Source organism: Colletotrichum higginsianum, chromosome 12 (genome assembly GCF_001672515.1).
Source record: "Colletotrichum higginsianum IMI 349063 chromosome 12, whole genome shotgun sequence".
NCBI lineage: Eukaryota > Fungi > Ascomycota > Sordariomycetes > Glomerellales > Glomerellaceae > Colletotrichum > Colletotrichum higginsianum.
The window spans coordinates 300558-314093 of record NC_030964.1 but is presented as its reverse complement, the minus strand read 5'-3'; the positions used below and the strand labels follow the sequence as shown (position 1 = coordinate 314093).

Sequence of the window (13536 nt, the reverse complement as noted above, 5' to 3'; positions counted from 1 at the left end):
TCTACTAAGTATATTATAATTTAGAAATAATTACTTAAAGAAGGCTTTTTAGACTTTTTAAAGTATTTTTTAAGTATTTTATATATTTAGTATATAGTAATTAATAAATTAATTATAGTCTATAGTTTATAAACTTTTACTTTTATTTTTAATTAATTTAATTAAAGAATTTAATTAGTAATTATATTAAAAATTATTTTAATAGTATTATTACTTATTTTAGTATTATTAGTACTTATAAATAACTTTACTAAATTTATTACTATTAGTATATAAGTATATAAAACTCTTAATTATTAAATTAAGAAGAGTAATTATAATAAATTAATTATATATATATTAAGTATAATATATATATAATTATTCTTATATACTATAATTATACTCTACTACTTAATTAAGCTTTTAGTAGCCCCTCTTCTAAGTACTTAAGGCTACTATAAAGCCTACTACTTAGAATAAAGCCTGCAGTAGGCCCTTTATTACTACTAAGTAGCTAGTATACTAGCTAATATCTCTTATCTCTAATACTCTCTATAGTACCCTTTGTATGCATTATACTCTCTAATTTAATATATCTCTCTATAGTATCTATTCCCTTACTATACTTACCTTAATAAGCGAACTAACTCTATATATCTCTATTCTATCTAATACTCTAATTATGATAGATAGGGAAGAAGAGGAGAAGGAAGAGGAGAAAGCTTAGCTTCCTTGTTGCCGGGACTAACGCTAGCCGAAGTTCTCAAATACGTATAAAGACGGCAATCGGACGTTCCGTACTAAGCATTCCCCCCTCGTCCAAAACGGTTAAAGTCAGCCTATTCCGAACATCTCAACTTCACTACATCCTTTACACTTTTTTCTACACTTTAATACTAAACAGTACATACGTCACTGCACAAAATGGGTCTGAAGGGAAGCTGTATGTGCAAGGCGATCAAGTACGAGAGTACTGGTAGGTTGACCTGATTGCAACATCCAGTGAACCACGCTGATAAGAAGTAGAGGACCCTCAAGTCACCGCCCTGTGCCACTGCACAGATTGCCAAAAGGTATGAAAACCTAATATTATTACTCTCATCATTCCAATACATGTAGCTAATTCAACGCAGTGGAGCGGCTCAGCCTTCACCTCCAACGCCGTCGTCCCTCGTACATCTTTCAAGGTCACCCAAGGTACGAGAGGCTCTCCCCCCACATTCTTCCCTAAATATGCACTAAACCCTGATCATCTAGGTGAGCCCAAATTCTACGACATCACTGGCGACTCGGGCAAGAACAACAGACACTTCTTCTGCTCCAACTGCGGGTCTAGCTTGTATACCGAGCTGGACTTGATGGCCGACGTCACGTGCATCAAGGCTGGTGGGCTTGACGAGGGAAAGGCGAGCTTGGAGGGGAAGCCTGCTGTTGAGTTCTACTGCAAAGATCGGCTTTCGTACTTGGTCGACGTTAAGGGTGCTGATCAGAAGCCAGCTTTCAGTTGAGCGGTGAGACGGGTGCGGTATACATGTAGCTAAGATTCCTTTATAGGCGAGCATTGAAGTTGCGCGATGATATGAATGAAGTAAATCAATCCTAGTATACCCAATTGTCTCCTATAATTAGTGGGGTGAGACTTTCCTTAACTAAACTGTCCCATCTCAAGATCTCAGGCACAGCATTGGAACACCCTTCCCGTATACAAAACAACTGAAACCTTGAGGCTTCATTGCCACGGAATGTCGTAGGGTCAAGACACCTGATCCAACTCTCTAGACTCCGCTGGCCGAACTTTGGTCGAACACTGAAATTACCCTCGCTGGTTTCGGTTAGGAAAAGATGCAAAGAGGATTGTTCCTTTTCAAGCAAGATCTGACGCCCATCCAAAATCCACTCATAAACAGTTGGGCAGCGTGGGCACCTGACGAGATGTCGACATGCATTGCCGCCGGCCATGAACCTGCCCATCAAATCGGGTTTGGAATGATTACGACAAGCGCAGCACCTGCAAAATCCAATGACTTCGGAACTGTGCCAATGCCAAATTTTGCCCCGGTCGGAGGGGTTTTGAAAGCAGATACAGTATCCCTGTTCGAAGGCCCGCATGAGAAAGGTATCGCCAAAAGCCACGTGAGGGCATAGAAAATGGCTGAGCGGCTGTAGCCCCCGAAGAGATTGCTGAAGACGCTCTTTGGTGAGCACCTCCCCTCGACCGATCTTGCAGATGGGAAGTTTCCATCGTGCTATCAATAGAGGGTGCTGATAGTATTTGATAATACCGTCCACCCAACTCCCACGGGACATGTAAATACCAGGGGGCATTCCGCCACCAAGCTTGAACACCGGGGCGCATAGCCGGCATTCAAATAATTGAATGTAATAATCATCGGAGTCCAATCTTGTTGTAAATGTGTCCCTGTACATCTTTTTGAGTGACTGCTGATAGTGTGGGCAGATGGTTAGCTTCCCTTCCCGTGGGATGCACAACTGGGTTTCTGGAGCAGACATTCCATCCGAGAACCAAGATCTCAAGTGCTTCGTTCTGCAATATAGACAGAACAAGGCGTCTATACAGATTAGGCCTTTGTATCTTCTTCTCGGCGCACGCAAAGCGCAGTCTTTGCAGAGAACCCCCCTTTGGACACGCTCTCTAAAATCTTGTCTGTCTGAGTACGAGAGCTGCCGAACGTCGAATCTCATCAGCATCTGTCTCTTTTGTTGAATTGGTCCTTTCATAGAGGCCTCCTGTTTCTTCGAATATGCCAGGCGCAAGAACAGTAGGCAGGCCATCAAGACAGTCATCAATCGTGATATGAGGGACTTTTCGACGTCCTTGCTTTCGGGCTCCGCAGGTGAGTCCTTACTATGATATCTAGCAAAGGTTCGGTGGGAAAAGGCGTGCATAAAGACTGCCGAAGACTGTCGAAAAGAGTAAAGATCATCTGGAGATAAGAGATCCATTATTTCAAACAGGAGTTCTGTTGGAAGTCGGTGCAAGATGGAGGTCTGTGGGCGAGTCCGGCTTCGTCTGGGTCCTATGACCTGCCCCGTATAAATACCCCATCGTTGAAATATCCCGTTATTGTTCCGGTACTTCAAAACTGAGCGAGTCTCAGAGGAGGAGTCCATCAGTACGGCAAGAACGCTGCACTGAAAAGCTACATGACCATTAGTTAGGTACGTTCGGGCAATGAGAACCGAGGTCTACCGTCGAGGGGCTTCCTACTAAAATATGCGTTGTGAAAGCAGATCGTTGCATCTCATCAGAGGATTTGCAAGAAATAGAGAATGGATTTATGAAGTGTAGAATCATCGAAGACGATAGAGATCAAGTCAAGGCTTTTGTCTCTATGAATGACAACAGCGAGATGATCTCTGAACCGATTCTTGTCCCTGTCCAAGTGTCGAGGGCCTATATATACACCAGGAGATCAGTCCTTGCGCCACCCAAGTTCGCCCTCAAGGTAATAAATTATGGAGAGACAAAGTTTGCAGAGTGATTATGGGCCCGCATCATCAAGGTTATAGCAAATACCATTGTGGCGGCAACCAAGTCCTCAGCTCAACCAAGGTAAGTAGTGCAAACCCAACCTCTGACTCGAAAGCAGGGGGCCACACTGCAATTACTCTTTGCTTAAAAACGGTTGGAGCAAGGCCAAAGGTGTCGCAACTTCCTGAGGCGTCAGTGACGCAATTTATGGGTTCAGAAGTGACAGGTAAGGTGTCTAATGCAGACTGTGGCCGTCACTGCCCCGGTAGGTGGTTTTGGGGCTTGTCAGGTCCGTACCTACACAATTCCATTTAGGGGAAAGTCCAGTGACATCTATCCATTGCTAATGTCCCTTCCTGCCGCCTTACGCCATTGACATGCAGAAGTAGCCTTATGCAAAGCGAACTTTCCATCTTTGTAGTAAATGTGCATTTGCTTCCTTGAGCCCAATGCTTTGTAACTACCTAGTTGACGACGATGAGAATCACAAGCACAACAACAACAAGAACAACACACACACACACACACACACACACACACACACATACACACACACACAGACAGACAGACAGGATGGGCTACCGAGAGTGGGTCCAAGATCAGTGGACAAAGGACGAAGTACACTTTTAGTATGAGGTACTCTGTGCTGCCGCTGCCGCTACCGCCGTTCTGGTGGGCCTTTTGGCAATTTGGGACCGTCGGCGCCCGACAAAGGTGATCCTTGTTCGCGGTGAGTTATATCTCTATTCTTCCACAATCAGTATCCTATATCTGTACTCCGGGCTGACATATCTATCACATGGAGATGAACGTGGAAAAGACCAGCCGCCGATTACCATCAACATGGTCAGAATGGTCGCCGAAGAAGTCTACCTCAACGCCAAACGCGACGAGGCTAGGGCTGCCGAGGCTGCCAGGGATGCCGCAGCCGGGCATGCGGCCCTAGCATCGCTGCAGGAGGCAGGACGAGCAGCCCGGACAGCAGCAGCCAAAGCTGCACCGGCGGCGTCAGAGGGGCCTGCGGAAGAGGAGGAGGAGGAGGAGGAGGAGGAGGAGGAGGAGGAGGAAGAGGAGGAGGAAGAGGAGGAGGAGGAAGAAAGCGACGATAGCCTTGGCATTCTTGACGAGGAGATGCTCGCTATTCTGGAGCATTGGGAGAGCTCTACTTAAGAGACATTGACGACGACCTCGTCACCCCTGTCCGTGGAGGCATCTTGCCGCAAGGCATTTTGCCGTGGAAGCGGATGGGGGCCTGGACCACCGGGGACTGTGGGTCAGACGCATCTTCCTTTGCGTACCCTGTTCAGGTCTAGTAGGCATTATCAGCCGAAGCCAAAGCAGCCCCATTGTCTTCTGACACAAGACATAAAGGCGAGGTCAAAAGCAAGCATCAGCAACATCTCTCCATCAACATCTCTCCAACAACGCCTCTCTAACAACGCCTCTCTAACAACACCTCTTCAACAACACCTCTTCAATAACACCTCTTCAACAACACCTCTTCAACATCTCTCTGTCAAGTTCGTTTCTCCACCTGAGAGATCTCTCTCTAACGGCAACGTCTTCATGTGGAGATGTTTGCATTCCGGAATCATACCGACACCTCCTCAGTGGTAATTCGACCGACACCGGCCGACTTTCCTCGCCAACTATTCGACCTGTGTGTGGTCATTAACCTTTTCAACCTGTGTGTGGTCATCAACCTTTTCACCCTGTGTGTGGTCGCCATCCTCGACCTGTGTGTGGTCATCAACCTTTTCAACCTGTATGTGGTCGTCATGCTCGACCTATGTGTGGTTATCAGTCTTTCTGACCTGTGTATGGTCGTCGTCCCTGCGTCTTCGGATTATCAAGTAGCCCGACTAAGCTTCCTTCCTGATACAACGAGTCAGTGTGCCCGATGCTTTTGCTAGGCCTGCGTCAATTCCGCAGGAGCATGCATTTTGGCCAGATGGGTAACGCGGTGAGCCTTTCATTTTCTGGCAGACATCCTCACTAATGCGTATTGACAAGTAGTTGATAGTTCGCCGCTTCGGAGATGACGTTATGACTCTACGCCCTGGTGGCCTGATGATTTCGACTTACAAATCTAGAGAGAACCTCAAGTGACTAGGGTACGTAAATACTTTCTTAGTTGATGAGCGAATTGGTTTGAACCATCACGAGCAACGATATTGAAGACTTTGCAACAGCAGATATGACACCGAGGTTTACCAATTATCCGAGAACACGTTAGATGCGGGAGAAGGCCCAGCAGTCTTCCTACGCCATTTCTCCCTTACGTTCTGACGACAACACAATCGCAAGCCGCAGTGCCTTGACTAGCCGCTGTTTTTCACGAACGCTCACGCTTAGTGGTGAGCATCGTTAATCTTTCTCGCCTGTAATCGCCAAATAGCCTTCCCTCTACCCCCCTCAGCTCGGAGATCAACGACCTGGCTCTTCTCGAATCTCTTGGTATCTCTCGACTTCGACTTCTTGCAAGACCTTCAAAGTCGTAATTCGATCGTCTCGGAGGTGAAAGCGTTGCCACTTCTCTTTCCAAAAGAGCAACTTTTTGCTCATGCACAATCAGGGGCACTATGAATGCGCCGTCACCATCCCCGCCGACCCTATCACTACAGAGACCATCGCTGTCGCCGCCGCCCTCAGCCCTCAAGACTTCGTCAGCTTCTATGGAGATCATCCCGTTACGGTAGAGTGAGAAAAAGTGTCTTTCCTTAACGTCAGGCTCGCTGTCGATCCTTTGACATACTCAAAGGTGACCCTTTCGTAGCAAGTCAACTTCACCGTCGCGTCGCTACGAGCCTCACTTGCAATCTCTACGCGACCTGCTGGCCATGGAAGTATTCCACCCCCTATTGTGGACAGAGTGGGGCGTGTCCAGAAAGCGTACCGCTGGGATTCAGGCCATGTCTTCACCAAAGCTCACGTCCTCCCCATTAGCGACACGCAGCAATTCCGAGTCCATCGCCCAGCGTCAAAGAATACCGTCGCTGTGAAGAAGCCCCAATCAACGCACGAACACGCTTCGAACCAACAAGGATTGCAAGGGGGGTGGGAGGCGACCTTAACTCCGGTATTGCCTTTGGCCTTCGGTGCAGCGGCTTGATCCTCCTCCGCGCCGGGATAAGGGTAGAGGTCCTCATTCGGTCTAACGCCTGTCACGGCGGCATTTTGAATTAGGGGAAGCATCACATGTAGGGCATCATTATAGCTTATACTGGTCTCGACAAAACGAATACTGCCACTCAAGTCCATCACCAATCCCTCCACTAGCACGCTCTTCCTCTCTTCGAAACCACCTGAGACTCTACCATCATCGACTTCCGCTACACGGCGCTCCAGAAACACGGAACAAGCTCCATCACCCATGGCAATAGAAGCGTCCCTCCAGAATTTTGTCACAATCCTCGCGGGCCTCGTCCATCTGTGGAGGGGAATCATCACCATCAGTGCTCCCGTGCCAATTGGAAACTCGGAACGAATAGACACGGGGGCAAAAGAGGGTAACAAGCAAGTCATAACTCTTCCGGATGTACTCCAGCATTGATAAAAATGAATGGAAGAGTAAACAGAGCATGGCATCAGTGTGCTGATGTTGAAGTAGCGCAAGAAGTCTTTGACAATGTGAAATACTCTAGTCTCGAGTTGGATGAACCGTGTATGAATTTATAACATGAATAACACAGGATAAGTCCCAGGTTCAGTAAAGAGGTATGAAGGAAATTTGAAGTCCAGGTTGAAGTCAGTGGACTTTTGCGATAAAAATATCGGGTTCCTCCTGTTGTGATTCATTGACAATGACAACCATTAGTTATGGAGAAGATTCCAGCTTCCACCAAGCTTAAATCGCCAGAGAAGAGCTTATCCTAGTGCAATCTTGCTCTCTTGGCTCTTCCAGATGACCTGTCATTTCGTGAGTATCATGTTCCAACATAGCGCAGGTATGAAGCGTACCGCATTCCAGCGCCCCCCTGATTTTTCGACTCCACCTCCTCATCCCATTCGAAGTTGTCTCTCCCCTCCTTACCAGCGCCGCAGAACAAGACTTTGACTTCAAGCCTCTTATTAAACCTCTTATACACTTTAGGTGCATTATTAAGGTTATACTCTACTGTAGCAATAAAACTAGGCCTAGCCTATCTACTCTTAACCAGCTTTACTAGTGCAGTGAACATTAGTTGCCCCTATACAATACTACTCTTTATTATTAGCGCTTTAATTTAGAAATTACTAATTAGTAGGCTGAAGTTCTTCTTTATTTTATCTGCATTAGGTGTACCTACACTCTTCTCCTGTACCTAGTTGTTACGACCCAACAAGTTACAGGCGACGAGAGCCCCACCCGGCCAGCAGGACGCGGGCGGCACAGCCTTTGTATGGACAAAAGACAGGGTTAAGCAGATGACTCCCCCGGAACGGAAGAACTATGGTACAGGTCACGTGGAGATAAGATTAGATTAGATCCGTACGCCAGAAATACGGAACCCGTACGCCAAGGATACGGCACCCGTATGCCAAGAGTACGGCACCCGTATGTTGAACATACGGATGCCTCTAAGACTACATGAGCGGACTTGTATATAGGATGGACTTGGACGCACTCAAGGACAGACTCCCATAGCTCTTCAGCAATCAACTTTGTGATTATCCCCTCGGATACTCTCGGCACCCTTCACTAGTGACACACATTACAAGACCTTTGTTGAGTAAGTCAAAGCACCCACTTTTGGGCCACCCCCACATATGGGCCACCCAAAAATGCCTCATCACCAACCTCCTCCTTCATCCTCCTCCAACTTCAAACTATCACATCTTTTTCCAACCTTATGCAAATGGCCTCATCTTTTTAGGGCACCTTATTCTAGGCATTATGAGCCAGTATACAGAAAATGAAGTCAATCAAGCGCTTGAGGCCATTTCGAACGGTCAGAGTGTCAGGAAGGCTGCCCAGCAGTATGGTGTGCCAAGGTCTACCCTTCAGCATCGTCTTCAAGGCACCCAGGCAAGGGCAGCAGCATTTTCTGACCTGCAGAGGCTCACAGTGAGCCAGGAGGCCAAGTTGGCTGAATGGGTGCGAATCCAGCATGCCCTTGGGCTTCCTCCAACCCATCAACAAGTGAAGCATTTTGCAGAAAGAATCCTTCATGCCATAGGGGATACCCAACCTATAGGGAGAGGCTGGGTCCAGGCCTTTATAAGGAGGAATCCATCAGTCAAGGTCAAGAGAAGTTGCCCTATTGATTCAAGACGTGTTAATGGGGCATCTACTGAGGTCATCAGGGACTGGTTCAAGCATCTCGCCATACCAGAGATCATCAGCATCAAACCAGCCAACAGATATAACATGGATGAGACTGGTATCCTTGAGGGCCAGGGATCTAATGGGCTGGTGCTGGGGATGTCTGAGGCGAAGTCTATCCGCAAGAAACAGCCTGGATCAAGGGCATGGGTGTCTATTATTGAATGCATCTCTGCCCTAGGCCACAGACTTCATCCCCTTATTATAGATAAGGGTAAGACAGTCCAGCAGCAGTGGTTTCCTCTAGATCTTAGCCCTTATGAAGGCTGGCAATTCACAGCAACTGAAAATGGCTGGACAACAGATGCTACTGCAGTTGAATGGCTGCAGAAGGTGTTTATCCCTCAGACTGTCCCTCAGGGCAAGGGGGATAAGGAGGAGGCTAGACTATTGATCCTGGATGGGCATGGGAGCCACACAACGACTGACTTTATGTGGTTGTGCTATATAAACAACATCCATCTATTGTTCTTACCGCCACACACCTCCCATGTCCTCCAGCCACTTGATCAAGCAGTCTTCAGCCCTCTTAAGGCAGCCTATAGGAAGGAGCTTGGATACCTTAGTCTATGGAATGACTCTACTATTGTAGGCAAGAGGAACTTCCTAGGCTGTTATTATAAGGCTGCCCTTGCAGGTATGACGATGCAGAACATCAGAAGTGGTTGGAAATGGACAGGGTTATGGCCTGTCTCTATGGCGAAGCCTCTGATGAGCTCCCTCCTACTCCCAACAACACCAAAGCCATCAGCATCGTCAGATCAGGTCAGCAAAGGGCAGTCTAGGGGCAAGGAAGCTGAAGGATGGGCATCTGCGTCGTCTGCAGTGGCATGGTCGACGCCAAGGAAGATGAAGGATCTGTCTGGCCAACTGAAGCTATTCACAGAGTTGGATAATGATGCGCATACCCAACGCCTCCTTTTCATGAAGGTGAAAAAAGGCTTCAGCGAGCAGGCCTATGAGCTGGCCACTGCCCAGCATAAGCTGGAGCTTCTGCAGGCCCAAGTTACCAACACTGCAGTAAGGAAAAGGAAGGCAGTTCAGATCAACCCAAACACTAAGTTCGCCAACATCAAAGACATCCAGAAGGCTCAGGTTGAGGCTGGCGATAAAGAGGATATCACAGATGAGTCCAGCGAGGCTGATTTACCTAGTGAGGCTGAAAGCTGTATTGTGGTGGCATCTAGGTGCAGTCAATAGTTAATTGAACATACTGGTGTCGATGGGAATACCCTCATTTTTGGGTGGCCCATATGTGGGGGTGGCCCAAAAGTGGGTGCTTTGACTTATACGACTGATCACCGTATCCTCTGAAGACCTGATCCTTTCAGCACGACTTACAGCACTGTTCCCCAGCTTCGTTGCCTCAGCTTCTGCTAATAGACACTACCACGGAAAGCCGACCGTAACACTTTGATTGCTCCTGTTCAGTAAGTTGACCCTACGAAGCTAACGAACAGTAACGACACCATGGCCGCGCGACCCAACGCTCCTAAGACTCCCACCCCAGGATCCAGCGCCTCCTCAGGCAAGCAACCTGCTCGATCCCTGGACGAGGAAATGAAGGAAGCCGAGGATTCTGACGAAGAACTCGACTTCACCAAGAAAGTCTACGGAAACCTCCAGAAGCGCATCGAGAAGAACAACAACGACATCGCGCATATGCAGGCCATGTTCAACGACGCCGTGACGGAGCTCGAGAACAAGAACCAGCTCGCCAACAAGCTCCAACAGGAGGTTCACACCCTCCGAGCGGCCGCCAACATCATCCAAACCCCCATGGATGGACGAGAGAAACTCAAGCTCAACTCTCCCATCACTTATGACGGAACCCCAGGACTACTCAAGGGATTCCTCATCCAAGTCAAGAACTATCAGAATTTCCATCAAGGAAACTTCCGCAACGGAACTGAGAGAGTCATTCATGCCGCGACCTTCCTGCGAGGACGAGCCCTTCAATGGTTCGAGCCCTTCCTTGAAGAATATCTCAACAATGAGACCCTCGACCATTGTTCCAGCGAAGTTAGGGACATATTCGCCAATTTCCAGGGATTCGAAGACGCCCTGAAATCCCTATTTCAGGATCCCGACGGATCACGACAAGCGGAAAGAGACTTGGCCCACCTACGCCAGACTAAGTCTGCTACTGCCTACGCAGCAGAATTCAGAAGACTCTGCGCCCAGCTCAAGCTCACCGAAGACACCAAGATCTTCATGTTCTACAACAACTTGAAGGATGAAGTCAAGGACGAGATCATCAAGCTTGATCGCCCGGAAGACTTCCTTCAGTACGCCGAACTCGCTATCAAGATTGACAACCGCCTCTACGAACGACGCAAGGAGAAAGGCGAAAAGCGAGCCCCAGCCAACTCGGCCAAGAAATACCAATGGCAACCCCAACAACGATTCCAGCAGAACCACCCTCAACGCAACGGGCAAGCCGAGCGCCCTAGAGGAAACTACTGGCAGAACAACCAGAATCGCAACAGCACCGCCTATGGACACCACAGTGGCCCTATGGACCTCAGCGTGGCCCAGAAAGACAACAAAACACGAGACTTCAAGTGCTACAACTGCGACAAGCCAGGACATATGGCTAGAGAATGCCGACAACCCAAGAAACAGCGGTTCCAACCAGTACCTGAGAAAGGCCGACAAATCAACATCGCCAACAAAGACATCCCCCACGCCTCGCTCTCATGGACCGCATGCTACGACGACAACTGCCTCACTCACCAAGACGGCAAAAAACAATCGGGATGGTATCCCAAGACCCCCCGGACTCTAGCTATGACCCGGTCAGGCTATGAGAAGACAGGGATATGCAAAACCCCCGAAGAACACCAACGACAGTGTGTCGACGTCCTACGACAAGCCTGCGGGATTGCTACCTACCAAAAGATCCCCGATGCAAGGAAAGGACTCAAGAAGGACGACACCCCTGAGGAAAAGGGAACCACCCAAGAACAACCAAGAACCCTCGCCATGATGCGAAGGGGCTCCAACCAGAAGCTCACACGCAAGATCAACGAACAACTCGACGAGATGCTCCAGGCAGGACAACTTGAAGAAGTCAGGAGACCTGCACTTCAAGGACTAGTAGCACCAGGAGGAAAAATCGAGATAACTACACTCAACCAAGTCGCAGCAAACAACCCTCGAGACCCACGAACCTGGACCCCCCAGCAGAGAAAGGCGTACGAACACGTTGCAAGCGACCACCCGGAAGGGCCAGACGGCTTAGATTACGACTCTGAAGAAACACCCGACTACAGGATCACGCCTAGTCAGTACTACGAAACCTACATCGCATCTAGCTCCGAAGAAGAGAGCCCGGAACCCCCGAAGCGACCAGAATACCAGATCATCAACCCCAAGAGTGACAACCAGTCAGTTCAGTTCCATGGGACAGCGTACAAAAAGAACCATCCACCTACGCCACTCGTACCAGGAGACCACCCGCTACTGAACCCCAGCCACGAGGACCACGAAGACCTCTTTTGGGCCGAATGCCTGGACGACAACTGCAGAAGACACAAGAAGGGCAAGAAGGAGTTCTACTTCTACCCTCGACGATACACTAAAGAACCCATTCAGGATGTCTACCTCAACAAACAACTCCCATTCTGGACAATGCGATACTACGGCGAAGGAAACATTGCCACCTTCACCCCAGACCCCGAATACCCCATGTCATGCTACAACGACGACAAGGGATGGCGAGAATGCGAACACGACGAATGCCTCATCCACTCCAAAGCCAAGGCAAAGGCCTGGCGGAAGGCACAAAAAGAAGCTCAACAGTCAAAAAACTGATGACGCCTACGACAGAAGGGCAACGTACGGCGACAACCCATAAGACCCTATGTGCAACCTACGACGCAGCACACTTCGACCTGGACATCGAGATCCAAGGACAACGGACGCGCGCGATCATCGACAGCGGCGCTCAAGGAAACTTCATCTCACCCAGACTGGTGAATGAGCGACAGATACCATGGCAGAAGAAAGAACGCCCGTACGCGTTACGGACGGTCGAAGGAGAACAAGTCGAGTACGGTGGCGGACTCATTGTTTTGGAGACAGTGCACCTCCCTTTGCAAGTTCATGACCAGAAAGAAGAACTCCAATTCGACATCACAGAAATGGGAGACATCGACGTCATCCTAGGAATCACATGGTTACGAAAGCACAACCCACGAATAGATTGGAGAACCGGCCAACTCCAATGGTCAGATTCAGTCACTGAGCAGCACTGCAAGAGCCAGGCCTCAAACGAATCCTCTAGAGCACCTCTTGACGACACCATACAACGAATCCGATACGTAGCCTATCTCCGGGAGATACGGCCTTCCAAGACGGTAGCCCCGGCAGTATCAGATCAGGGATCAGATCCACTCCTAGCTATTCCAGAGGAGTACCGGAAGTACGAAAAGCTGTTTGCCCCAGAGTTGGAAACAGGCTTACCAGAACATGGACCTTACGATCACGAGATCCCTCTCATCGAAGGCTCCCACCCGAAGTTCCATCCGATATATGGACTCAATGAAACAGAACGAGAGGCACTCGACAAGTACCTCGACGAGAACCTCAAGAAGGGATACATCAGACCCTCTGAGTCATCAGCAGGATACCCTATCCTGTTTGTGCCAAAGAAAAATGGCAAACTACGACTATGCGTTGACTACCGACAACTCAACAGCATTACGAAGAAGAACTGTTACCCGCTACCACTCATCTCAGAACTCCGAGATTT

The 13536-nt window shown here is 48.7% G+C and overlaps 4 protein-coding genes across 4 annotated transcripts; all 4 read left to right on the top strand.

Moving 5' to 3' along the window:
• Positions 1-906: 906 nt before the first annotated feature.
• On the top strand, positions 907-1490 carry CH63R_14587 (Glutathione-dependent formaldehyde-activating enzyme; the record flags this gene model as incomplete). Its single annotated transcript, XM_018309561.1, has 4 exons — positions 907-958; positions 1006-1055; positions 1116-1179; positions 1240-1490. The coding sequence occupies 4 exons, from the start codon at positions 907-909 to the stop codon at positions 1488-1490; spliced, it is 417 nt and encodes a 138-aa protein (XP_018150533.1).
• Positions 1491-4318: 2828 nt separating this feature from the next.
• On the top strand, positions 4319-4645 carry CH63R_14586 (uncharacterized protein; the record flags this gene model as incomplete). The annotated part of the gene is made up of 1 exon (XM_018309560.1): positions 4319-4645. One exon carries the CDS (start codon positions 4319-4321, stop codon positions 4643-4645), a length of 327 nt encoding a protein of 108 aa, XP_018150532.1.
• A 1393-nt stretch (positions 4646-6038) lies between these two features.
• On the top strand, positions 6039-6587 carry CH63R_14585 (uncharacterized protein; the record flags this gene model as incomplete). The annotated part of the gene is made up of 2 exons (XM_018309559.1): positions 6039-6170; positions 6252-6587. 2 exons carry the CDS (start codon positions 6039-6041, stop codon positions 6585-6587), a joined length of 468 nt encoding a protein of 155 aa, XP_018150531.1.
• Positions 6588-10250: 3663 nt separating this feature from the next.
• On the top strand, positions 10251-12596 carry CH63R_14584 (Gag protein; the record flags this gene model as incomplete). The annotated part of the gene is made up of 1 exon (XM_018309558.1): positions 10251-12596. One exon carries the CDS (start codon positions 10251-10253, stop codon positions 12594-12596), a length of 2346 nt encoding a protein of 781 aa, XP_018150530.1.
• Positions 12597-13536: the final 940 nt, after the last annotated feature.